The sequence below is a fragment of the Colletotrichum fructicola genome, assembly GCF_000319635.2.
Source record: "Colletotrichum fructicola Nara gc5 chromosome Unknown KSG_Nara_v1_contig02, whole genome shotgun sequence".
Taxonomy (NCBI): domain Eukaryota; kingdom Fungi; phylum Ascomycota; class Sordariomycetes; order Glomerellales; family Glomerellaceae; genus Colletotrichum; species Colletotrichum fructicola.
In genome coordinates, this window is record NW_027094052.1 from 6,020,076 (window position 1) to 6,045,976 (window position 25,901).

General features: G+C 53.0%; 10 protein-coding genes across 10 annotated transcripts; 5 read left to right on the forward strand and 5 right to left on the reverse strand.

Annotated features, from left to right (window-relative positions):
- Positions 1–1,819: 1,819 nt before the first annotated feature.
- CGGC5_v004468 (Transposon Tf2-9 polyprotein) lies at positions 1,820–6,714 on the forward strand (the record flags this gene model as incomplete). Its single annotated transcript, XM_066151294.1, has 2 exons — positions 1,820–2,961; positions 3,003–6,714. The coding sequence occupies 2 exons, from the start codon at positions 1,820–1,822 to the stop codon at positions 6,712–6,714; spliced, it is 4,854 nt and encodes a 1,617-aa protein (XP_066009424.1).
- Positions 6,715–8,427: 1,713 nt separating this feature from the next.
- Positions 8,428–10,833, forward strand: CGGC5_v004469 (putative glycosyl hydrolase; the record flags this gene model as incomplete). The annotated part of the gene is made up of 1 exon (XM_032024472.1): positions 8,428–10,833. The coding sequence occupies one exon, from the start codon at positions 8,428–8,430 to the stop codon at positions 10,831–10,833; it is 2,406 nt and encodes an 801-aa protein (XP_031878867.1).
- Positions 10,834–11,948: 1,115 nt separating this feature from the next.
- Positions 11,949–12,423, forward strand: CGGC5_v004470 (uncharacterized protein; the record flags this gene model as incomplete). Its single annotated transcript, XM_032024471.1, has 4 exons — positions 11,949–11,992; positions 12,049–12,163; positions 12,219–12,239; positions 12,298–12,423. The coding sequence occupies 4 exons, from the start codon at positions 11,949–11,951 to the stop codon at positions 12,421–12,423; spliced, it is 306 nt and encodes a 101-aa protein (XP_031878842.1).
- An 863-nt stretch (positions 12,424–13,286) lies between these two features.
- CGGC5_v004471 (uncharacterized protein) lies at positions 13,287–14,335 on the forward strand (the record flags this gene model as incomplete). The annotated part of the gene is made up of 2 exons (XM_032024470.1): positions 13,287–13,799; positions 13,850–14,335. 2 exons carry the CDS (start codon positions 13,287–13,289, stop codon positions 14,333–14,335), a joined length of 999 nt encoding a protein of 332 aa, XP_031878833.1.
- A 107-nt stretch (positions 14,336–14,442) lies between these two features.
- On the reverse strand, positions 14,443–15,957 carry CGGC5_v004472 (uncharacterized protein; the record flags this gene model as incomplete). The annotated part of the gene is made up of 1 exon (XM_032024469.1): positions 14,443–15,957. The coding sequence occupies one exon, from the start codon at positions 15,955–15,957 to the stop codon at positions 14,443–14,445; it is 1,515 nt and encodes a 504-aa protein (XP_031878850.1).
- Positions 15,958–16,733: 776 nt separating this feature from the next.
- CGGC5_v004473 (uncharacterized protein) lies at positions 16,734–17,884 on the forward strand (the record flags this gene model as incomplete). Its single annotated transcript, XM_066151295.1, has 10 exons — positions 16,734–16,749; positions 16,804–16,814; positions 16,885–16,967; positions 17,021–17,172; positions 17,225–17,359; positions 17,422–17,456; positions 17,518–17,531; positions 17,635–17,667; positions 17,719–17,753; positions 17,805–17,884. The coding sequence occupies 10 exons, from the start codon at positions 16,734–16,736 to the stop codon at positions 17,882–17,884; spliced, it is 594 nt and encodes a 197-aa protein (XP_066009481.1).
- Positions 17,885–17,960: 76 nt separating this feature from the next.
- CGGC5_v004474 (uncharacterized protein) lies at positions 17,961–19,400 on the reverse strand (the record flags this gene model as incomplete). The annotated part of the gene is made up of 1 exon (XM_032024466.1): positions 17,961–19,400. The coding sequence occupies one exon, from the start codon at positions 19,398–19,400 to the stop codon at positions 17,961–17,963; it is 1,440 nt and encodes a 479-aa protein (XP_031878868.1).
- A 582-nt stretch (positions 19,401–19,982) lies between these two features.
- Positions 19,983–21,879, reverse strand: yanF-2 (FAD-dependent monooxygenase yanF; the record flags this gene model as incomplete). Its single annotated transcript, XM_032024465.2, has 3 exons — positions 19,983–20,094; positions 20,409–21,739; positions 21,790–21,879. 3 exons carry the CDS (start codon positions 21,877–21,879, stop codon positions 19,983–19,985), a joined length of 1,533 nt encoding a protein of 510 aa, XP_031878794.2.
- A 930-nt stretch (positions 21,880–22,809) lies between these two features.
- CGGC5_v004476 (putative transporter) lies at positions 22,810–24,232 on the reverse strand (the record flags this gene model as incomplete). Its single annotated transcript, XM_066151296.1, has 4 exons — positions 22,810–22,867; positions 22,924–23,579; positions 23,642–24,028; positions 24,089–24,232. The coding sequence occupies 4 exons, from the start codon at positions 24,230–24,232 to the stop codon at positions 22,810–22,812; spliced, it is 1,245 nt and encodes a 414-aa protein (XP_066009480.1).
- A 678-nt stretch (positions 24,233–24,910) lies between these two features.
- CGGC5_v004477 (uncharacterized protein) lies at positions 24,911–25,569 on the reverse strand (the record flags this gene model as incomplete). The annotated part of the gene is made up of 2 exons (XM_032024463.1): positions 24,911–25,421; positions 25,505–25,569. 2 exons carry the CDS (start codon positions 25,567–25,569, stop codon positions 24,911–24,913), a joined length of 576 nt encoding a protein of 191 aa, XP_031878876.1.
- Between the last annotated feature and the right edge of the window lie 332 nt (positions 25,570–25,901).

Sequence of the window (25,901 nt, forward strand, 5' to 3'; positions counted from 1 at the left end):
CTCAGGCGCAGACCAAACCAAGCATCAATTTATCTCAAGCGTCGCTATGCGCCCGTGTGATTATCTGATGGAGGGATCCGCAAACAGGTCTGCCGACTCGGAGCTGTCCTCCTTGTCTTGTCGGCTATTCTCCGATGGTCCCGCTAGCTTGGGTTGACATGAACCCCACTAGAAATTCGAACTCCAAAGGGTTGCTCCCACCGGCAACGCCCACCGGCTCGACTGAAACGGCTGCTACTTGTCTCATAACAAAGGCCGCTTTGGTTTCGGACTTCTTGAAGCATTGGACGGCGCTTCCTTCAATTTGCCTGCTTTGGTATGTACAGGCACTATTTTTGTCGAACGGTTTGGGCGAAAGATTGAATGAACGCATTCGCTGTCAGATTCCTCGCGCCTGTCAGATGACTCGGAAACCTTCCTAGGTATTTGACACTGCCATTTTCGCAAGGGTTGAGGTCATAGACATTATTCAGGTATCTCGGTGGGTTGTTGAGCGCCGACGCCGATTTGGTAACGGGCGGGAGATTACCATTGGGGCCTGAATCGGAATCGGGAAGACCCCAAAACTCCGCCGAGGAGATGTCGCACTCGGTGTGCCGAAATAATATGAGTCGTTGATTTTGATTCTGCGTCCCTCTCAGAGTCGTCGGTTACCTCAACTATCTTTGACCCGCTTGCGTATCTTACGCTGAATCAATTGTGGCAACTCGGACTCTGTCGTCGTCTCTAAATCATGACAGCAACCTAATACGTATGCCTCGGAAATGTATCCATTTCTCACTTGACGACAGGTAATTGTTCTTCTGCGTCTGAACCAGATACGCTGTTGTTAACGGGACCAGTAGAAGACAGAAGTTGAAGATGCTATACGGTATGCCTTTAATCAAACATTTCAGGAACAAAGGTCGTTTCGTTTTCCATGGATTTCGGGGGTGTCATTTCAATTAATACGCAGTCTTCAAGACGATGTCGGAGTTCCAGATGACGTGACGGGGGAAACCTTCAGCGGTGATCAGTGGGGCCTCGGTGCTTAATTTCCATGTACAGATTCCTCTCAGGGACGGGTGCTAAGCCAGGGCGTTTTCTCTACCTCCGCAAGGATTCTAAAAGTTAGCGCGTTACTTCTTCTCCACTACACCCACCACTTTTGCCACCGAGGAGGTTAATATTTTGCAAATATACTCCTTACCTAATTTTTAGTGAGTTATATATTTCCCCTCTCTTTACGTTATATTTCTTACCTTAACTTAAAGCTTCTTAAGTGATACTATAAATATAGTATTTTTAACTTACCTCTTTTTTTATTAATTATAATAGCTTCTCTTAACTTCTAAGTATTATAACTACTTAACTATATGCTTTTACTACTAGTATATTAGATTAAGAAAGTAAAAACATCTTCTCTAAGCTTCTTATTGTAACGGGCTAGAGCCCGGCCGAGATCTCCGGCTTTGCCGGAGCAGCTACCGAGATCCGGCTCCGCCGGATCCACTATTCTGCTGTAGCACACCGCCTAGCCCCGGTCTGCATCACTGCTGCTAGGCGCCTATCCCTGTAAAGTCCTTTCCTCCTTCTTCAGCTTAGAATAGTCAATCGACGGCACCTCTACGTTGAACAAGCCTAGGGGCCAGCCCCTTACATATTCTAAGCTCGACAACAAAAGACGCTATACGAAACCTCACGAGAGCGATATGACGATTCGCTAGAGGGTAGTGCAAACGAGAAGACGCTATACGGAACCTCACGAGAGCGACACGACGATTCGCTAGAGGGTAGCGCAACGAGAAGACGCTATATGGAACCTCACGAGAGCGGCACGATGGATCCGCCAGAGGGTAGCGTAAACGACGCGATGAATGCTGAGATTGATCGCCGGATCAACGAAGCGGTCAACGCAAGCGTCCGTCCTCTTCAGGACCAGATGGCCCAGCAGACGGCCCAGATGACGCAGCTCTTGACAGCTCTGAATGGGCTTATGTCAACGGATAGAGCAACCCCTACGCCGCTTGCGAGCAGCGTAACGACCCCGTCCACAGCCGATACAACTATACAGGCAACGAGCGACGGTATAACGATGGCAGCTAGAGGGCGGAGGAAACATCAAATACCAAACCCACCAAAGTTTAGCGGCATACGTAAAGATTTCCAACGTTGGTTCCTAGAGATGAAGGGAAAGATACGAAGAGATAGGGAAGCTTTCGACTGTGATGCCGATATATTCGCATACATCTACGCAAGGCTGGAAGGCACAGCTCAAACCATGGCGTCACCCTACTACGCTCAAGGCGGAGCAGATGGAGCGGAATCCTCCGATCAGTTTATGCAATACCTTGAGACTCGCTATGGAGATCCCAATGCAGAAGCCAGGGCACTGGATAGGCTACGTACTATCCGACAGAAGGAAAACGAAAGCTTTGCTACATTCCTCCCAAAGTTTGAGAAGGAGTTAGCAGAAGGTGGAGGAGGACACTGGGCAGACGCAGTCAGAATCAACTATCTGAAAGGAGCCCTGAACTCCACTCTGCGGGACCGTCTAATTAGTGTAATCGATCCCCCGAAAACCTACCCAGAATACGCCCGGGTCCTTATGATAATAGGGTCAGGGCTAGATAGTAGGACCTACCAGGAACGTCACGAACGACGACGATACCGAGATGCCGATGGGGACACCCTCATGGCTGGAGTCAGCCGGACTAAGGAGCCCAGAAGAGCCGCAAAGTCACAGCGCTACCGCAGCGACTCTTCCTCATCAGAAGACAACATAAGGCCCCAGAAAGATAACCGTAAATGCTATAACTGCAATAAGATCGGCCATATTGCTACACGGTGCCCTAAGCCAAGACGTTCAGGGCCTAAGAAGGTCAAGAAGGTTGAGAAAGCTAAGAGGCGAGAGGAGAGCAGCGATAGTAATGCTATAGAGGAGCTAGGAAGCTCTGAAGCTGAAGAGAGCTCGGGAAAAGAGTAACTCTAACGCGAAGTCGGGCGTTAGAGGCCAAGCCTAGTGACATTACAGAATGGAAGCAGTTCAAGCATCACATGAGCAGCAAATCAGCAGTGATCACTACCCGCATACACAAGGGCACTCAAGCAGACGCCCTAGTAGACACTGGGTGCGATCTATACTCCCTTATCGACCACGACCTCGCCCGTAAGCTCCGCCTACCGGTAGTAGACCGCTCTGAGCGGCTGCTAGGCAGCTTTAGCGACGCTACAGGCGCTACAAAAGCAACAGGTGTAGTTGTCTTCAACCTAGAGCTGTGTGGTTATGATGAGAAGATCTTTGCATATACCGTACGTAGCCTTGGTGACGACCTGTTCCTAGGGAAGCCTTGGATGGAGAGGAACCGTATTCTATACGATGCCGCTGCACAACGGATACGGCATAGGAGGGGTGGCGTAGACCTACGCTTAAAAGGCGAAGAAGAACCAGATCGAGTAAGGGAGATCAGAGCCGCGCGTCTCCTTCCAGGAGCTCCTTTCACTGCACTCTATAGGAGAGCACAACGAGACACCAAACGAACTGCAGGATACGAAGTCCGAGCCATCAGCCTAGCAGATATACAGAAGGCCCTTACGAAGAAGACTGAGAAGGCAGATCTAAAGGCCCTCCTTCCGCCAGCTATACTAGCTGAGTTCCACAAGCTGTTCCAACCTGACGAAGCCGCCAACCTTCCACCACATCGTCCTGGGGTCGACCATAAGATCCCTATCAAACAGGATAGTAGTGGTAATGAGACTGTACTACCATGGGGGCCGCTCTATAGCATGTCACGAGAAGAACTCCTCGTCCTCCGTAAGACCCTACGAGACCTACTGGATAAAGGCTTTATCCGCGCCAGCAGCTCAGAGGCATCAGCACCAGTACTGTTCGTACGTAAACCAGGGGGAGGGATACGCTTTTGTGTTGACTACCGCGCCCTTAATGAACTCACTAAGCGCGACCGATACCCTCTCCCCTTAATCCAAGAGACACTACGCACTGTTAGTGCTGCTAAGTGGTTCACGAAACTGGATGTGGTTGCAGCGTTCCATAAGATACGAATTGCTGAAGGAGAGGAGCATAAGACGGCCTTCAGGACAAGATATGGGCTATTCGAATGGCTAGTTGTACCCTTTGGGCTTACAGGAGCCCCCGCTACATTTCAACGATATATCAACGGAGTGCTTCGAGAGTACCTAGACGATTTCGCTACGGCATATATGGACGACGTACTGATCTACTCAAACGGCTCACGGCAAGACCACGAAGCAAAGGTTAAGCTAGTACTACGGAAGCTTGCTCTTGCAGGGCTCCGGCTAGACCCTCATAAGTGTGCGTTCTCTGTGAAGACAGTCAAGTACCTAGGGTTCATTATCACCGCAGGAGTAGGCATCTCCTGCGATCCTGAGAAGCTGAAGGCAATCAAGGAATGGGCTGCGCCAAAGACGGTTAAGGGAGTTAGAAGCTTCCTAGGGTTTGCAAACTACTATCGGATCTTCATCCCAGCATACTCAGAGATTGCTGGACCCCTTATATCTCTTACAAAGAAGGGCGTCCTATTCCACTGGGGTAAAGAGCAGGAAGTAGCATTCCAGGAGCTTAAGAGGATCTTTGCAGCCAAGCCTATCCTACATCAACTAGACCCTGAGCGTACAACCTACGTTGAGGCTGACTGCTCAGGCTTCGCCCTTGGAGGAGTACTGTCACAAGAAGATGAGCATGGGAGACGTCACGCAGTAGCATACCACTCGCAGCGGCTGAATGCCGCCCAGTTCAACTACCCAATCCACGATAAGGAGATGCTAGCTATTATTAGCTGCCTACGAGCATGGAGAGCGGAACTGCAGAGCGTCAATAAGTTCAAGGTTCTATCTGATCATAAGAACCTGAAGTACTTCATGACAAAGCAGAGGCTCACAGAACGACAAAGCCGATGGGCAGAGGAGCTGTCTCAGTACAACTTCGAGATACAGTACCGGCCAGGAAGTGAAGCAGTAGTGCCAGACGCACTCTCTAGACGCGAACAAGACGTACCTACGTCTCTAGAGGACGAGCGCGAACAAGGCCGGATTCTCCAGCTTCTTCCCGAAGTAGCCCTTACCTCAACGCGTACACGACGCGTAGAGGCAGCCCCATCAGTGCTTGTGTTCACCGACGATAAGGAACTACAGCAACTCTGGGACCAGACCCAAGGGCAAGACCAAGTCTACCAGCAGGCATATAATGCTGTGAAACAACGAGAAAGAAGCTTCCCTCCTAGCCTCAAGCTAAAGGTCCAGATTGCTGAGTGTGAGATCGATAATGGCAACCGACTACTATTCAGAGACCGGATCTGGGTACCAGGTAGCGAAGACCTAGATAGCGAGGCGAACACACTACGTACTCGTATCGTTCAAAGCAGCCACGACTCAGTACTTAGTGGCCACCCTGGTAGAGATAATACCCTCGCGTTAGTCAGTAGGCGCTTCTACTGGCCTGGCCAGTCACAGCTAGTACGACGCTTCTGCCGCAATTGCGATGGCTGCGGGCGAAGCCACATCTGGAGAGAGCATCGAAAAGGACTTCTGAAACCTCTACCAATACCGCAGCGTATACGAAGCGACCTCGCTATGGATTTCATTACCGACCTTCCCCTTACGGATAAGGGTGAGCGATACCTTTGGGTAATTATCGACCGGCTAGGAAAAGGCGTAACCCTTGAAGCTATGGAAAGTATGGAAGCTGAAGCCTGCGCTGAACGATTCCTGAGCTGCCACTTCCGCTTCCACGGCGTCCCTACTTCAATCGTGAGCGACAGAGGAAGCAACTGGACGAGCCGCTTCTGGCGGCAATTCTGCAAGCTTTTAGGAATAGAACAGCGGCTCAGTACTGCCTATCACCCACAGACTGATGGCGGCCCAGAAAGGATGAACCAAGAGATCCAGGCCTACCTACGCAATTACATTACCTACTCGCAGAAGGATTGGGCGAATAACCTCCCAGCAGCTCAACTAGCGCTCTGCAGCCGCGATAGCAGCGCTATAGGCATGAGCAGCTTCTTCTTAGAACACGGATACCACCCAGAGCCTGTCCGGGTTCAAGAGGCAGACCCAGAAGACCATGGGGGCCGTCGCGAGGACCTGGCACGCAAGTTGGTAACAAGGCTCCAGGACGTGATGGATATGGCACGGTCGACCCTTGCCTCAACGCAGCAACGCTATGAGGAGCTGGCTAACAGGAAGCGCCAGCCTACGGAGAGACTAGAAGCAGGCGACAAAGTCTGGCTTCACATGGGCCACTACAGGTCTCCTAGGCCATGCAAGAAACTGGATTGGTTGCACCATAAGTATACCGTTACGAAGGTTATCTCACCATACGTGGTAGAGCTTAACGTGCCAACGGCTATATACCCACGCTTCCACGTGGATACCCTGAAGCGTGCAGGTAACGACCCTTTACCTGGGCAAACGCTAGACGACGAGCAGCCGCCCCCAATTATAGATGACGAAGGCGAGGAGACCTGGAATGTAGAGAGTATCGACGCCGCCGCCTGGAAGCGTCGAGGGCGTGGGAGACGCCGTGAAGTGCTGGTTAAGTGGGAAGGATACGCAGAGAGAACCTGGGAGCCTATCGAGACGCTCCAGGGGACGGAAGCGATGGAGGCTTACGAACAACGTTACGGCCCTGCGATGAAGCACGACGGAGACCCAGCTCTAGCGCCACGGACGCGCCGCCGGAGGGGAGCGGGGAGGTAATGTAACGGGCTAGAGCCCGGCCGAGATCTCCGGCTTTGCCGGAGCAGCTACCGAGATCCGGCTCCGCCGGATCCACTATTCTGCTGTAGCACACCGCCTAGCCCCGGTCTGCATCACTGCTGCTAGGCGCCTATCCCTGTAAAGTCCTTTCCTCCTTCTTCAGCTTAGAATAGTCAATCGACGGCACCTCTACGTTGAACAAGCCTAGGGGCCAGCCCCTTACACTTATTACTACTTAAATAGCGTTATAACTAATAAAAGCTAATCATTTATTAAGGCTTACTACTATAAAGCCTTTATAAGAAGGTTATTAAGAAGTAATAGTTACTTTATATATATTACTATATTTAAAATAAGTATTAACTAAAAGCTATTAAAAGGTATATTACTTATAAAAGAAAGCTCTTATATGATAAGAGAGTTAAAATATATAACTAACTAAGCTATAAATAATCCTATATATAAAAAATAAGCTATTATTTATAATTTTTAAGATCTAGATATTTTTGCTTTTTAAGGAGGTACTTTTATAGCTAGATAGTTTAAAGCTATTTTTATAGTATTAATTTTAAGCTCTACTCTATTTAAGATAAAGGCTAAAGCTTAATATTATTAAAGACTTATATTTAGTTAGTATATTTTGCTATTAGTTAAGTAATATATCTAAGAGCATCTTAGTACTATATTTTAATAGGATAATATTTATACCTATTTAGCTAAGAAAATGTAAAAATAGTTCTAAGATTATAGCTTTATTACTTTTAACTAGCTAGCCTATTTACCTAACCTCTTACTTATTAAGAACCTCTAGGGATAGCTTAAGATCTATTTTAAATAGTAATACCCTAACTTATAATAGTTAAATACTGTCACGGTCTATGGACCGGTGTTCGGCCTTCGGCAAGACCCTCAGCCACGACTCATTGGACCCACCAAAATCCAATGGCGCATTTGCTAGAAGGTTCCAGGAATATCGACAAGGTCAATGGCAAGGTTATAAGAATGCCCAGGAAATAGGGAGGATACGGTTCTGTTTCCTGTTCTTCAAGAAGATTTATTGTACTCGTAGTAGTAGGCTAGACCAATGGCATCGACCTTGTCCTAGACCCTTACAAATACTAGGTAACTAAAAGTAGCGATTAAGTTAGTCTATAGGAAGGTACTACTAAGCCTCCTAGAGGGCTTCTTATAAGGTATACTATAACGACTTAAATAGGTAATTAAGAGGGGTAATAGAGATTGTGATTAGATTCCTATAATAAATCTATTAAAGTATTAGTACTATTGAATTAGTGTAAATATACGCTTCTCAGAAGTACCTATACTGTCTCTCATTTGCTAGAGAAGGTTAGCATAGGACTGCGCTAATATTTAGAATCCTTGCGGAGGTATACATGTGAATGCGAGTTGCTATCAGTAATCATTGCCCGATCCTCAAAACCTCTTGCTCTGTGGAGGTTGTCAACATCGTGTACTGAGACGGAATACCATCCAACTCACAGCTGTTCCCCAGCTCCACAAACCCACATAATCCAGAAATGGCTTTGAACAATGCACGGCCATCATGTGCTGTGGCTGAAGCCGCTGACTAAGATGAAAACCAACGAATCTGTCCTATCTGCAAGGGGACCCTTTCCAGCAACCTATCAATACGCGTAATGAGACATCATAACCGACCAACGAGTTGATTCGTGTTCCACGAAACAATCAACCATGTCACCGCCTATTCCACCGGCGGCATCCCATGCCGCCAACGACCTCTCCGACGCGGCCTTGGGGGGTCCAATCGCCTTGAAAGATGGTCTTTTCATCGACGGCTACGGTCGGACCCTGGCGCTGCACGGCCTCAACATATCCGGGGCCAGCAAGCTGCCCACCACGCCGAACGGCCTATCTCACCTCACCGAGGGCTTCTTCGAGCACCGGACCGTCACATTCGTCGGCCGGCCGTTTCCGCTCGAGGATGCACCGCTGCACTTCCGCCGGCTGCGGGCCTGGGGCCTGCCGCTGATCCGGCTGCTCGTCACATGGGAGTCCATCGGCCACGCCGGCCCGGACCCCCGGACGGACCTCGACCTCGAGTACATTGAGTACCTGCGCAAACTGGTCGAGATGATGCCCGCGTACGGCATCAAGTGCTTCATCTGCGCGCACCAGGACGTCTGGAGCAGATTCAGCGGCGGCAGTGGTGCACCCGGATGGACTTTTGAGGTGGCTGGCCTGGACGTTGAGGCCTTCACGGACACGGGGGCCGCATATGTTCACGGGCAAGATGAGCTGCGCCGTGCGACTGCGCCGGTGAATGAGAAGGAGCCGAGTGGCCCGTTCGTGTGGCCGTCAGGGTACCAGAAGCTGGCTGCATCGACGATGGCGACGCTCTTCTGGGCGGGAGATGTGTTTGCGCCGAAGTTGGTATGCAGCCGACAGACCAAAGCAGGCAAAGATGAGACGGTTTCTGTAAAGGATTTCTTGCAAGATGCGTTGATTGAAGCTTTTGGGCGGTTGGCGGATGAAGTGGCTGACCTGGAAGCCTGCATCGGGTTCGAACCGATGAACGAGCCACATCGTGGCTTGATTAACCTGCATGGCTTCGACGGCTGGAACTACGACACGGATCTCCACATCGGCCATTACCCATCACTGACGCAGGCCCTCGCATTAGCTAGTGGCTACGCACAAGAGGTGGACTACTACGTCAAGTCATGGCCATTTCCCACACGGATCTCTCATCGGTCCGTCGTGGACCCGAAGGGCCGATCAGCTTGGTTGACGTCCAAAGGGAAGAACCTAGGACTGGGCGAGTGCGTATGGCGTGCTCACGGAGCATGGGACTGGGACGCATCCAGCAAGAAACCAAAGGTACTCCAGAAGAACTATTTCGAGGTCGATCACCGTCCCGGACGCGAGGGGACGCCGATTGAATGGTACCGCGACTTCTACGCCCCTTTTCTAAAGCGCTTCTCAGACCGTGTCTCGCGGAAATCACCACGTCAATTTTGTTTTATCGAGCCAATACCGAATGAATTTATGCCTCCTTGGGTAGATGGCAATTCAGGAGAAGCCAAAAGTCCAAAGAAGCAGAACTACGCCACAAAGACAGTCATCGACATAAAACGACCAGACAACCTCGTCTTCGGGCCTCACTTCTACGATCTCAACGTCTTATTCAGCAAACACCACTCATGGATGAGCGTCAACGTGCAGGGTCTTTCCAGGGGCATGTTCATCCTCAAGGCGCTCTACTTTGGCGCGCGGGCACTGAGGAAGAACTACCGCGCGCAGCTCGGCAACATCATCAAGTACGGCAAAGCCTCTCTCGGCGACCACGTGCCCGCGCTCATCGGCGAAGTCGGCATCCCCTACGACATCAACGGCGGCGAGGCCTTCGCCACGGGCAACTACGACAAGCAGCGCGAGCTCATGCACGCCCTCATCGCCGCGATGGAGGACAACATGGTCGGCTTCACGCTGTGGAACTACAACCCGGACAACCGCGTCGAGTACGGCGACGGCTGGAACAAAGAGGACTTCTCCGTCGTCAACGGCGACGACGAGGAGGTGCCTGGGCGCATCATGCAGGACTACGCGAACGCGCCGCACGCTAAGGACGAGCTGTACCGCGGCGGCCGCGTGCTCGACGTTGTGATCCGGCCGTACGCCGTTAAGATCGCCGGCCGGCCGCTGCGATCGGACTGGGACCCGCGCACGCTGAAGTACGAGTTCGAGTGGACCAGCCAGGACCGCGTGGGCGAGGAGCAGGACGATAAGCTGCGGACGACGGAGGTGTTTATACCGCGGTACCACTACGAGGGCGGGATCAAGGCGAAGGTTAGCGACGGGGACTGGTCGTATGACGCGGAGCTGCAGACGCTGTATGTGCGCCACAAGGCCGAGGTCTACCGCCACCGTCTGGTTGTCGAGATTCCCAACGTTGGGCGGCGTTTGCTGGAGAGGGTGGAGAGGCGTCGTCGGGCAGTCCCGCCGAGCTTCCCGCTCAGCTTGCTGTCAGCAAGCGGCGAGTTGGCGTTGGAGGAGCTGGATCCGGGGCTGGTTTTGGTTATGCTGCTGTTGCCGGCCATTGCCATTGCGTTGGCCGTCTTCGCTCAAAGACTGGGCTAGAACATGAATAAAGATACACTGTTGCGGGTTGTGGGCGCTGGTATTGTGTATCTATTCAAATGAGACTACGTTGAGTCAAGGACAAGGTTGGATTATCGTCGAATAGCGCCGCAGGGCGCGGGCTCTGCGGCATATCAAGCGAAAGGAAGACAAGCTTTTCACGCACGGACTAGCCGACTGAACCCAGAGTGACGGAGAATTAATTCAGACGATCTTTTGATGAGCAACCGATGGGACGACCAGGGACGTGCCTTCATGAACTTCCACGCCAATCTTTCGCTCCGGGAGTCTACATGACACAAGTCTCAGCAGTGCGTATGAACAGGAACTCTTTGTTTGTTCTTGTGGTCCGAGCCTCTGCGTCCAATCTGGCACGCATTTGAGTTCTAAGTGACAATAAATGTCATAAGCGTCTTCTCGGCGTTGAGGCTGTAGAACGAGGTTTGCAAGTTTAAACGACTCCAGCTCTGTCGACATCCATAATGTGTATCGGATCAACGGCAAGACACAGATTCATCTGACCAGACCACTTTCGGGGCCGTCATAGCCGGCCACAAAACCCACTTAGTGTCCCCGAATCTGGCGTTCCTCGTTAATGAGGACCGCAAGTCATCAAACTACATCATTTCGGGGTCCACTATATTCGGCATCACGAGTCGTGCTAAGCGTTGTTACGGATACTCGGGTAGGGCCAGTCTACGGATAGACCTGTGCTCAAACATGAAGATTTCTCCATCGAATCAACAGTTGCCTTGGGATGGAAGATGGCGAGGATACCCTTCTCGTTTTATGCCATCATTGCGCGCATTGGCTCAGCCCACCGGCTGTCGGGACTAAGAACAACTACCACGATCCGGGCGCCTTGCAAAATCATCATACAACATTATTCAATTTAACAACTGCTATCGATGTTCCAGAAGCGGTCTAAGTTCGAACTTTTGAGTTTCTTCCAAAGCCGTGTTCCCGTCAACTCGTAAACACAAGCCAGCACAATTCGCCAACTATTTAGCAGCCCAATGCAGCCCGCTTCTCTGGCCAGTATCTCGGCAGCATCTTGCCCTTTTGCCATTCCTTAACATTTCCAATTATCAGATTGAAGGACATTCATCGCCAAGATGCGCGTCGGATACCTTGTCTTTGCCGCGGCCGCTGCTGTCGTGTAAGTAAAGCCACAGGAAACGCCACCGACAGCGCGTCGACTAATAACAAGCACAGTGCCCACCCAGACCACACTAGACACAACTGCTGCGTGCAGTACGACGAGGGCGGACCGTGGTTCTACGACCAAGACCTCACCGTCAACACCTGCAAAGCCTACTTTGGCAATCGAGTACGTCCCAGTCTGCCATCCCAGTTCTACTCTCTTTTCGCTGACGTCATATTAGGGAACCGTCGACAGCGGCACCGTACGCCATTGACCCCATGTACTGAAATCATGTTAGGCCATACTAACCATTTGCGCAGTGCCTTCAGAAGCCTGGAATCAGCATCGACGGAAGCGAGTTCGACTCGTACTGCCAGATTGAGGCGTATGATCACATGGGCTACACCGTGGCTTTTGTTGGTGCGGGATACAGGGGTAGCTGCTAAGCTCCATGATGGAGGGCTGCATGGGTCTTTCCGGCAATGCGGGAACGCTTCCCGTGGGCACGGAGGTTGCTAACTCGAGCCTCCCTTGTCTTGTGGTTGTTGTCGTCAGCTCCCAGTGGCTAGAAGTCTTGAGGGTGATAAGTTTCCCCAAGTGTCTTCAGCCAGAGGGACAATGATAATCGAAGATTTCTGTAATATAGGGTGTACCATTCGGAATGATTCTTGTCTCATGCCAAGACTGAAAGACGTTCACTCCCTCTCCATCTTAACCGCAGTGGGTTGCAATGTTGCACCCATTCTCAGCTCGCTTGAAGTAGAAAAGGGGCACACCCCATCCAAACGCGACAACTCTACAAACGAAGCGGCAGTATGACGCATGCCAAGATCAATAGTCACGAGAGAAAGTGACCATGCTTCTAGACGTCTTGTTCGGTCAATTAAACATGCTGGGAGGAGGCACAGCAACCACTTGGTAGCCACGTCCAATCGCGTGTCAAGGAGCTGCTTTGGGTCACAATGCTTTTGCCTTAAGCAAGCGCGACAACAGAACAAGCCTCCAACACGAGTTGGCGACGACTTGGCGACGCCTTGGCGGTTTCTTCTTATTCTGCCTAAAGCCTTTTCTTGCCCCTTTTGTCGGCGCCAGTGGCCTCAAATTTGCGGTACGGGAAACGGAACTAAACCAAAAGGTTGGGTATAAGGCTTTGGGCAACCACAATGAAGAGTCCGCAAATCTAGAAATCTCCGTCTGTTTGTTTCTAAAAGAGGCTTTACCCTACGGTGTCCTGATTGTTGTACGAGCTACCATCCTTCAAGTTCTCATAACTCATCCAGAGTTGATACTACCAGACATGAGCTTCACCATGCTCCGCACGTGGCTTTGCTTCCACCTCCTAATCACCACCATCTACGCAAGAGATGTCAAGTTCACCGAAGCCTCCAACGCGGACCGCATCATCGCCACCAACTCAACCCGCGCACCTTACCATATCCCGCCCGCGACCTGGGGCCGTCTCATGTCCCCGCCCAACGCAACCGGCCACTTCCCCTTCCAGGGCCCCAACCTCTCCGCCCCGTACCCTAGCAACGCCAGCACGCACACCACACCGCTCACCTGGGCCGTCTCCCTCGACATCAAAGCCGACATCTCCCTAGCCCACACCGAGTCTCCCCGCCTGTTCAACACATCAACCTACGTCTCAGGCGGCGTCCTCTCCCTCACGCCCCCTGAAGCCCTCATCGCCCCGGCGCTCCACAACGGCACCGCGTACCGCCACCACCGCACCTGGAAAGTCTGCGCCTTCAGCATCGCGCCGCCAATCCCCTGGACCCCCGACACGCAGCGCGAAATGCACGACGCCGGCGACTGCCAGGCCGTCTGGTCGCACGCCTGCGTCGCCTCGCCTGGCTCACATCCGCGATCCAGTCCGAGTTCATGGACAGATTCGCCAAGCCCGCGTTCGCGAACGACGCCGCGTGCCCGGTGATCACCATGCTCGACGGCCCGTGTGCGATGAGCAGCTGGGTGCAGGGCTACGAGATCGCCCTGGACCGGGAGACGCACGCCATGTTCGCGCCGTGGGGGGACGGACAGGCGGTGCCGGACGAGATGATCCCGTACGTGAACGGCGCGGCTGTGTTCCAGTGGGCTTCGGACTGGGGCGAGAAGGGGAATCTGACGGCGTATCATCAGGATACGGGGTTTTTCTGGCCGATGTTTGTGGCGTTTGGGTTCAATGAGACGTGGATGGCACGGGAGGCGAATGCGTCGAAGCTGGTGTCGTTTGTGTATGCGCGGGCGCAGACGGCGGCGGCTGGGAGCGAAATTCCCGAGAGCGGCGGGGTGGTGGGTGGGAGGGTTTCGTGGGGTGTGCTGGGTCTGCTTGGGATGTTTGCTGTGTGGCTCTTGTGAGGTGTTTACCTTGAAGATAAGTTACAGTACCGAGGGGTCAACATGGAGTACAACAGGTTAGAGGTGACGTTCTCGTGGGCCTAATTCTATTCTTCGCTCGTTGAATGCTAGGCCTCCCATGATTTGACGTATTCTATCCTCTCTAACTTCCCCTGGTACAGATCGTCCTCCTCGGGGCTGTCCCCGAAGCTCGTCCCTTCGCCGAGAACCGTCTCCTCGACGCCCCTGATCTCCGTCAGCCGCGGCAGCCTCTCCGCCTTCTTCTCCAACAGCTCCTTCACATGGCTGTCAACTGCAAAGTTCTCCCCCTTTCGGTATCCGTACAGGCACAAGTACTCCAAGCTGGGCGGCAGCGCATCGACAAGCCGGAAAGGCGGGTCCTCTTTCAGCTTGTACGGGGGTTCCCATCCGTCGTTGGGCCCCATGAGCGCCTGGATGTTGATGCTCAGATGCGTGAGGGCTGCAAAGTCGCGAAAGGAACCGATGGTGTAGCCGTACCTCCTCGTATCAGGCATCCTGTGTGGGAGGAGCGGGCCGGTTGCGTCGGCCTCGGCAAGGACGAAGTACTCGTCCTTCTCAACCGTGGCCTCCGTGACCCCAATGACTTCCTCGCCCTCTTCATCCAGGCTGTAGTCTTCCATCCCAGCTTCCTCTTCCGACTCGCGCGCGTGGATGCCATTCTCAAGGTCGAGGTCTAGCACGCGAAGGGTCTCCTTTTGCGTGAGCAGGCTCTTGCCGATCGTCTTCAGCTGGACGATCGGGCTCCCTCCGTCCATGGACCACAGTCCGCCCATCGAGACGACAGCTTCCTCCAGACCCTTGGGCGCTCTGAGGAGCATTCCCAAGACGCCGCCGGACATGTCTGTGCACCTCGCCTGGATGCGCTTGAACGAGGGGGAGGAAGTCCCAGCGGGGAAGAGGAGCTTCTCCATCTGGTACTCCCCGGTGCCATCGAGAATGAGGTTTCTGAAGCTGGGCAGGCGGTGGAAGTAGTGCAGATAGTCGAGGATTTCCAGGGTATAGTAGTGGCGCTCGTCGTCCTTCCACGATAGATCTACGACCTCGACGGTCTCGAGCTGCGGGAAGGCGCGGTAGTCGGCGGGGATGAGGGCGTAGTTTGACTTTTTGAGGTACTCTTTGAGGAGGGGGGTCCATTCCAGGTTGCCGACCAGTAGATGGGTGACGTTCCTGGTGTAGGAGAGCAGCAGCACCACGGCGACTTCGGCGTAGAGCTTGTTATGCTCATCGAAGCCGCTTGATGATTCGGGATTCTGGGCGAGAAGGTGGGCCTTTTTCCAGGCTAGGGCTGTCAGCATGGCTTGCGTTGACGTCTCGCCCATGCCGAGGTCTCGGACGCGGCTTTCGAGAAGGGCGTTGGCTGCTTCATCGACGGGTTTGGCGGGCTCGGTGAGCGGGGCGTTGGGGTCGCCGAAGAAGCAGCTGGCGCCGCTCGGCCAGCCGGCAGGGTCGATGGCCAGCTCCGTGACGGATGAAGCGGAGTCTGGGGAGAGAGCGTATGATGAGAGAAGGGGGTAGATTGCCTCGATGTCATCCCGATCCTGGACGATGCGGATGCGGGAGCGTGGGGATGGTGATGACCAAGAAGCGATGGAGGAGGTCATTGTGGGGAAAGACTGGAATGAGTTCTGGAGATTGAAGATGATTTGAGGAGGGGCTTGTCGGGCAGCGGCAGTTGAGGTGGCGATGAGAATGAGGGAAAGGGAGGCAGGTGAGAACAGGCCTTTTATGCCTTTATCAATTAACATGACGATGTGGGCAGGATTGGCTTCGATCAGGCAGACTGCCAGGCAGAAGCGGCAGCAGAGTCGAGTTGGGAACGGGCAGGTTAAGGTAGGTATCGTGGAGTTGGCATGGAGGTGATGTCAGTAAAAACGGTGCAACTAGGCACCAGCCCCTATTCTGTCGTTAGTCATCCGATGTTCTCAGGATCTGATTGACACGATGCCCGAGTTGGGATGGTTTGGATCCTTTCTTATTCCGCGTGGTGCGCGTTGCATCGCTGCACTGTGTTGGTCCGGGGCGGGGGAGAGGTCCACTGAAGCTTCAGGGCCCTGCAGGAGGCTCAAGCGCCAGTTCCACCCGTCTCTTGCCTAAACTGGCAGCAACGTGGGGCACGGGCCATTCATGTCCACTTCATCCCCGTGGATATCGAAGGTTTTGCGGCGGACTGAGAACTGATACATGGATAAATTGAGCATTCCAATGACGGAGGATGGGGTGTTGGGGAAAATGAACCTTGAAGGGATCACATGGGAGAACCCAGTCATGATCAGCGAGGACCACGACGACGCCGAATCCGCCAACACCCAAGCTCCCAACCAGGATGAGGAAAGACGTGATGACAATGACTACACGGCGCTAGTCCTTCTCGTTCGCGATGGCTGCTATGGAAAGTGAGACTCCCCGGCATCGCCTATCTCGGCTCGATGCAACGATCTTATCAACAGGGTACTCACAGGTCTGTTCGTGTCTGCCACAAGCTTGTTTCTTCGCCATGCCCTGTGTGAAATGCTGACCCGAGGAGACAGCAGCCACCCTACTGCGAATCCTCCCACGCCCAACACCACTGTATCTCGGCCAACAGGGCCATCTGCCACGCCAACGTCGCCGGGTAAGTCGGGAACGTTCCAAGTCATGGGAAGGGTCACTGACATGTGTTCTCAGCGTCTCTAACAACGCGATTTCCGAGGGTCGACACGAAGTGCCATCATCGATTGCCGCCAGCATGTGTTCAGGGGCTTCTCGTACGCGAGAAACATGCGGCCGGTGCATTGTTGGGCCTCCTAGAAGCCATACACAGCTTAACAAGCCAAGCTGTCAGTGCTCAACATCCGAATTCGCTCCGAACTGCAGCTGATATGTTATCAGGGAACTCTTTGACGATGGTTCATCTTGCTGTCTATCGAGATCGGCTTGTCTGTTCTCTTGAAGCCGATATCCCTCTTGATGAGATGTGTGTAGAAGCGAGGATGTTGTTGGAAGTCGGGATCGTGTGGATGGCCAGTAAGTCGACCCGAAGGCTGATTATCGTTCTGGAGTCACGGCTCATCTCTCCCACTTTGCAGGCTATGGCCATCTCCATGTTTTGAACGTCGGCAAGGTCAAGTTGAGCCATCTTGGAAGAGATTGACAGGGATGTTGTTGTGGAGGGGTCAACGTAGTGTCAGAATCCCTGGTAAGTTCGGTCTCCACGCCCTTTGTGATACTTCTTGTGCTAACATGAATGATGAGCAGCCAGCTTGGCTAGTTTTATAGCCATGCTGATCCTTGCCTTCAAGGTTCTCTGCGACCTTGAAAGATGAGGCCAAATGGTCAGTGATCTGTGTCCGTCCCTCTCTGACGTTAGACTGACACGTTCCAAGCAGGCAGCATGATTTGTTCTCGTTCCGTGACATTTGTACACCTGTGAGGTTCTCGTGTTTCAATCGGATCACGTGCTGAATGCAAGCCTACGGCGTCCTGTACTGCAAGTTCAGCGGCAACCCGCTGTGGTCGTTGGGTGCTGAAATTGGTAGTGTAAAGAACTAAGATGAGTCTGATCAAGTCTGATGCTCATTGAAATCAGAAAGCATGGTGCTCGAGCCTGCATGTAGGACATTCACCTTCACAGCTTGATGTAGTATCTTGAGTCGTCCCAGTGCTGCCTTGCTGACAGCACAAGATTATCCTTGACAATCGTTTTCCAGTCAGGGAGGGGCGATACAGTTTTCCAAATCGCTGGGGAATGGCTGGACCATTCTTGAATCCATTTACCATCGCCCCAGTGCTTGTGATCGTCGACGATGACCTGGAAATCCAACGGTGTTCCTACCTCGAAATCGCACCGAATGATCGAGCTACCTTCGCCAATTTCTCTGACCACTCGTGGGAGCTCTTCGAAAAAGTATCCTGCAAAGTCGTAGAAGTTCTGCGGTCCCCTTGTTGGACCCGCATGGAAGACATGGTCTCTTTCCCTTACCGAGTTGGCCGCAAGCTTGCCTCTCAGGCCAAACCACGAAAGGTCCAAAGTTCCATTTCTTGCGCTTTCAATCCAAGCCTGTTGCCATGCTATATCGCGGTGCAAGACGGACTGGAATATCTGGCTGCACAACTCCGGTGCCCCACCGCTTTCTAACAGCAGTGAAAACGAGGCCGGGGGCATGCCAGCTCCAACGAGCGCCGCCGCCTCCACAATCCAGGGCCCCAAGGCCGCAGTTATCTGGTCGGAGTACAGGACGCCCTCTTCGTATTGGCCCGTCTGTTGAGCGCACTGCCATTCAAGGTATGCATCGTACGTGATGCCCGTGAGGAATACGTTCGTCCACAGCTTGACGCGGCGTTCCACGCGGAGCAACGGATTGTCCTGGCAGAACGGAATGAGTCCTCTAGCATGAGACTCTGGGTTTGAGACGCATTTGGCATCTTCGAGGAGTATGATTTTGCGGAGGTGAGGGCGGAGGGTACAAGGGACGGATTTCAGGAAGTAAATGGCGGCAGCGGCGGCGGAGAACCGGTATTTGACAGGGTCGGATTCGGCTGAGTCAAAAGAGACGGTTGTCTCATCCTTTGTGAGAGATATCAACTCATTCATCTCGTGTGTGGATGGAATATCCCACGCTTCCGAGCGGGCGTTCACAATTTCGAAATGAGTCCAAGGCCCATCCGCGCGGTAGGCTCCCGTCATCTTCGCCGGCACGAAGTCACGTATCGCACGTGAGGCTTCGGGTTCTTCTGCCGCTAGGCGCAGCGCATCTTTGACAAACTCCCGATAGGTTGAGGGGACCTCGCCGTACGGCCCGTTGCGCCTGCAGGCCCGGTAGCTCCGTTCATGTCCAAGGCGCGCTGGGGGCCCTTCGGACTTGAGACGGTCCAGCACGGGCGCGAGGTAAGGGTAGCCCCCCTTGAGCTGCAAGATTGAACTTTCCGAGAGATGGTAGCCAACGCATTTGAGCATGGCATCCCGGAGGGGCTCCAGGCCGTCGTTCATCAAATGCTGGAAAGCTTTGGCGAGGGTGCTGAGGTCTGGCGAATAGAGAGTTGTGAAGGTGATGGCGTTGAGGCGCATCGCGAGGCCTCCGCGGTCCGTCTCCTCTGCGATAGTCTTGCAGGTAATTATAGATCAAGGCTATGTCGATGGGCTGTCCGTCAATCCTCTTGAGCCGACCGGCGACGAAAGCGTCGGTGTCGCATAGGTAACCCGCCATCGACGGTGATGTATTATCCGTAAATAATCTCGCGCAGCTCCCGCGGCAGACGAAATAAATGAGACATAATGATGAAAGACGTGATGCGGCGATTATTGATGTGTGGAGTGATGGAGGCCTGAGAAAGAGACGGGGGGCTGCCTTGCTCTTAAAAGAGAACTAAGGCCTTTTGAGTTTCTCTCGGAGAATACTGCCTGCGAGACGCTAACAAAATTCATGGAATTGTGTCCGATGTGCAACTGGCATCAGGTATTTGCTGATAGGCGGGTCAGTGGCGCTTGTGGCACAGAGCTTGAGCAATCAAGGTCTAGGCTCCGATAGAGGTGCCCATGCAACATAATAACGACCTAATTGCCTTCTGTTCAGGAAGAGAAATTTTCCCAGCCAATCAACTAAAGAGACCGCCTATTTTTCCTGTGCTAGAGCGACTACTTTTCCTGTGGCTATACTCTAATTACTCCACTACTGTCGATATCGTCGTCGTCGTCGCTTCTATTATTATCGTCGTTATAGTCGTCCTCGTCCTCGTCCTTGTCCTCCTCGCCGCTATCGCTACTATCGCTTTCGATAGTAATAGTCAAGTGTACAGGAAATATAGCCGCGCAGATACAGGAAAATTAGGCGATCTCTAACTAAAACCCCATATTCAATGTTGTCTGAAATAATCGGAATATTCGCTGCTCAAGTTCAGTTGCATCCCCTAGAAAAGTATCATTGAAAGAAACAGTAATACACTCATTAGAAATCCATCCTTAAGAATTTGAAAACATCAAACTTTGAAATAACCCCGCCAAAGGCTTCTGAGAAGTCCATCAGGGTCGTAAGCTGACGCAACGCTTCTTAACCGCTCGTGATTCACTTGTCCGTACCCAGCGTACACATCTTGGTTCTTCTCAGCGTAATTCATGTACGTGTAACCTGCAAACAAGCCCCTCTCCTCCGCAAGAGCCTGAATCTGGGCGATGAGATCTGCGGCACTCTGTCTCACAAGACAGTCAAGATGTGCTGTTTCCCAGTGTGTCGTCACCTGGATGTGCACCAGTGGGCCCTTTTCCGGTGTAAGCCCCAAGGCGTTCCCACCATTCTTTTGCATCGCGTCGAGAATGTTTGCTGTGATGGGCTGATACACGAAGAACGGCTCCACGGTCTCGTTAGTCTCTTTCGCCGTCTCGATGAGAAGATTGGCGTGTTCTTTATAGAACGGGATGATGTCCTGAAGAAGCTGTGCCGCCCCCTCTCCCAAGTAGACGGAGGTCCCAGCCCAGGCTTTGCGCCCTCCATAGGGTTCGGAGATTGCCTTGGAATGAGTAGTGATGTTTGCTACAGTGGTCGTATTTAGAAACGAGCCAGCGACGGATGCGCTCTTGACGAAAACTTCGGGCGTATCTCCCACAGTGGTAGGGGGCGTGGCGTGGTAGAGGTAGTTTGCAATGATAAATCCGCCGAGTGCTGCGAGATTCGTCATGATGAAGAACGTATGTCCGTCATGGTCGGCCGGCAGGCCGTTGATTGACAGGTCCACAAACGCAGGCACAAGCTCGGTGCTGGAGGAAAGGGGGTACAGCGCGGTGTACAGCCAAACATCGCCCTGTTCAAAAGCCACGAGGTCGAAGCGTGTGACTATGCCAAAGTTTGAGCCGCCGCCTCCACGGAGAGCCCAAAAGAGATCCTCGTTGGATTGTGGGGAAGCATTGACGACTTCGCCGGACGCCAGGACGACTTCAAAGTTGCGGACATTGTCGCAGGCCCATCCGTAGCGTCCAGAGAAATACGATATGCCGCCGCCGAGGATGAGCCCGCTGACGCCGACGTCGCTGACTCGTCCACCAACAACGGCCAGGCCCAGCGGGTCGAGCGTTTCTGAGAGATTCGCCCATCGATTGCCAGGTCCGACAGAGACAGTCTGGCGATCATCAGAGAGGACGATCTGATTGAGGCGTACCAAATCAACGGTCACTCTGTGCGCAATATTGGACCCTCCATCAAAGGCTGTGTGGCCACCGCTCTTGACCGTGAATGGGATCGAAGACGAAGTCAAAATCTTCATCGTGGTTGCGACATCTTCGGTGTCTTCGGGCGTCACGAAGCAGGCGGGGTGGATCTCTGCCTGGCGGCCTGAGTAGTAAATGTTTGACAACGCGTATTGCGTGGAGTTCGGGAAAGAAACTCTTCCTGGTAGCTGGGAAGCCAGGAGGTTGCACTGCTAATCCGTCAGAAAAAGCGAGCAGCTACACCTTGTGCTTTGCTTACCCCTTCATGAATCTCTGGTACCCAATCAGTGGCAAAAGCTCCAAGTTGTATGGTGAACACCGCGGACCAGGCGATCAGTGAGTACTGCATGGTAGCTGGATCCAGCGGCAGCTGGTGTTTTAACGACGATTCTCGTGACTGGCCGCAACCATGGCAGCCTCTGCGGGACCGATAAGGGAGCACTCGCCATCGTTTTATAATTTTTAGGTGCCCACGCGATAATGGCCATGGTATGTAAGGGGTTTCTTAACCGCCAAGATGCACGTGGCCAGGCTTGCCTCTCACTTTCTGCTGGCAAACGGGACTCATTCGCGAGCTCGGACTGGTTCCCCGCCATAAAGACTATCCGGCATTTGATGAACGGCGATAAACGGTCTAGGGCTGACTTCGATGATGCTGGCAGCGGGTCCGGGGTAGCATTCGCGTGGCGCGGGCTAGCCGCTTCCGAGATACGACGCCGCAGAGGCTAGCACCCTATTCCGAGGTTCCGGGCAAGACAAACGGTCACCAGAATGGCGGCGTCTTTGACTATTTCCCGGAAAAGCTCGCTTCTGAGCGCAATATGAGTTAGCATGTACCAAAACGTGGCATGTGGACGTCACGAACACCAGCATCAAGTGGTCTGATCGACCCTACGGATCTAATCACTAAAGTCCCCATCGTGAGTTGCACTACTGTGCTGAGCTTTTCATCGTTTTTGCGACGAGACAAGCGCAAGCATTACAGTGCCTGGAGCACCTTTCATTTCGATTAGTGACAATGTCAGCTATCGTTACACGACAGATTACCAAGTCTCATTCATGGCCCTTCTTCCCCAAATTCCGCAGCCGCTCACCCCAAAACCAGAGCACCAGCGGCGCAGGTAGCCCCAACACCATGAAGATGAATGCTAGCAAGCTGTTCCCCCACCCATACCCCAGAGCCTTGAAGAGTTGCGGGGCAAAAATGGGAAACACAAATCCCAAGACATTGGAAAGCATACGAGCGGCAGCGTTGGCAGACGCAGCGTGTTTGAACTCGTCAATCAGGTACGCTCCGATGCCCGAGCCTGTGATGAACGTTCCACAGGTAAATATGGCTGCGCCAACGTCAACGAACGCCCAATGCATGCCTCGCTCTGCCGCCCACCCGTACCAGAACAGGCCGGCTGGCAACAAAATTACTCCAATAGCCATGTACGGAGCTCTGAACTCCGGGGTTGCTACACCATTGGCTTTGGTACGGAGGTAACGAAAGATTCGATCCATCAGCGGGCCTCCTACCTGAGACGAGATGGTGATCCCGACGGCGAAGGCGATGTAATTCAGCGTGCTCTGTGTTTCTGACTGCCCGTACCGCTGGATCCAAAGAGTGGCGAAGCTAGAAAGGACGAGAACGTACAGCCCGAAGCTGATTGCCCAGATCCAGGAGATGACAAGGATGACAGGTCGCCGAACAAATAACTTGAGGGGTCGCAGCATATTTGTCGACAGGCGGGCATGAAGATCTCGGTACGCTGCTCCTCCGCGCATCGCCTCCGTGGGGGAAATTATCTCACCTCGAAGACGCCGTTTCTTCTGCAGCAAGACTGGTGTATACGTTTCCTGGACGCAAAAGAGCCCCAAAATGGTATTACCTGCTGAGAACATGCTCAAAATCCAGAAGAGCCAGGGCCATTGGACATGGTTCGCAATGAGACCTCCAACAATTGGGCCCAGAGCTGGGCCAAAGTATGGGATAAGGGACGCAATTGCTTGCGACTTGCCCCGGTCCTCAGCCCGATACATGTCGGCCATAATGGGTGCCGTCAACTGGCCGACGATTTCTTAGCGTTGCTGGACATGTCACGAAAGGCAATGAATGAGAGACTCACTACTACTCCAGCGCTCGCCCCGCAGCCTGCAAGAAACCTGCCGGCTATCATGATGCCTTTGTTTTTCCCAACGGGACACAACGCGTTCCAGAGTTGATAGAAACAGCACGAAATGACCCAAACGGGCTTTCGGCCATACATCTCCGATAGAGCGGCGATTAGGAAGGGGGCAAAGGCCTGGCCTAAGAGAAACAACGAGAACGTGATTTGTGTTGTCGCCGCGTCGATGCGCAGATCTCTTGATATCTGCGGCAATGCAGACGCCATGACGCTGGTAGACATAAGCGTGATCAGCTGCCCAGTTGAAATGACTATCGCGATGGTGACTTTGTGGCGTGTTGACCAGTTGTAGGGGTCATTTGGATCGTCAGGACTATCCCAAGTCGCCTAAAGTTGAATGGTTATAAATACGATATTGTTTGGATTCAGGTCTTCGCGAGAACGTACCCCGTGTTCATTGTATAAGCTCTGCAATCGGTCGCGAACGAGTCCAGTTGCGTCGGTCTCTTGTACTTGCTGCCTTTCTCGATCGTCATTGTTGATGATCAGGGCTGGAGCTGAAGGCGAGTCGATGAAATCTTTTTCGGGCATGGTGTTCTTGTTGAGGTGACTCCGGTTCATCTCGCAGCTACGTCTTGACGACTTTTTAGCTATTGCTTAGCAGCTCTGACATCGGTGTCCGATACGAGTTCGATCGGCTCCGAGGCTGATGAACCATAAGCAGGCATCACTCATTGGGTGAGACTGCATGGTGGTGTGGCGTGCGCAATCCTCCCGGGACTTCTAACCTTTTCACCTTCTCGATGCAGCCAGGAGCCCACTTATCTTATCAATCTGATCAGTAGATCGACTGAGATGCACCGGAATAACGTGCAGCTCGGATCGGGCGGCATCCTTCCGACAATAGTGCAGCTTACTATGAGTCAAGGCCAGGATAATTTAGGTAGAGGGGCTCTCTGCCAGCCGAGGGAAATTGGTCACCCAAACAAACGTCACCCCTCCCTGCTTTGGCGATTCCAAAATCAACATGCACTATTCATGGTTGAAGTCATGACTAAAATATTGTTCATTGAAGGCAACGTATCCTATATTCGTTTTATATACAGGCACCAAAGTAGCTACTCTCGAGTTAATTAATCTACGTGGATCTAAATCGCCATACCTTGTCGTTCGGGAACATTGTCCAATGATGACTGAAACCCAAAGGCGTTCTGCGGATCATGTTGTTCGGACCAAGCATCCCCGCCGAGTATCAGTCACCACCCTTCTCTAAGCAAAAATATCCTTCTGAGGCAGGCGGTAGAACCAGACAGTCTGGACCAACCCGCTGCCAAAGTCAGCCTTGAGCATATGCTTGCTGCAGTCGTCCGTGAACTCAAATGTGTTCACGAGCTCCAGCCCAACGTAGCTGGGAAGAGTGGCCGAGGTCACGTCGACCGTCAACACGCCCGAGGGGCCCTTCTTGCAGTTCTCGCCCTTGCCGTCTTTACCCTTGCCCTTGTCGCCGCGCTTGCTGCGCTTGTCGTCCCCACCGTCGCAGGTCACGTTAGAGAAGCGGTAGTTGCCAAAGACGCCGAGACTGTGCTGCGCGACGAGGGCCCAGTCGTGCTCCGAGTCGGTGGGCTTTGCGGGGAGAAAAACGTCCTTGGGGCGCACGTCTGCCTGGGTGGTGTCGTTGGCGGTGATGACGAAGGAGATGTGGCCGGAGGGCGCGTAGACGGAGCCGCCGGAGGGGTAGATGCTGTGCCATTCGGGGATGAGCTCGCCGGTGTTGGTGTTACTGGGAGGTGGTAAGTATCTTGTATCGAGGGAGGGGGGGAAATAGCATGCAAGACGACGACTTCGTCTTGAGGGCTGACTTACGTCAACGTGGCGTTGAGGTAGCCCCAGCCGCCGACGATGCATTGCAAGGCTCTTTCGCACTTCATATTGACGGTCTCGACAGAAGGTGGTCGGAAGGATCCCCGAAGGTTGAGCTGCGGTTTATTGATATATTGAGGATGTCGAAATCTGCTGCCTGATTGTAATGATACTCAGATTACAAGGTGGGAAATTGTAAGGTCTTATACCAAATGCTATCAGTCTGCATTCCTTTCATCTTTCCCCGTGTTCCTGTAAGATACCGACGTTGCCGTAGCGAGTTCATCCTTTCGGCGACGACTTTCAGCCCCGGTAAGGTAAGCTGCATGGCGAGAGCGTGAGCGTGGCTCCATTGACCACAACCGCCGCGCGCGCAGCGCAGAAGATCGTCCCGAGCCTG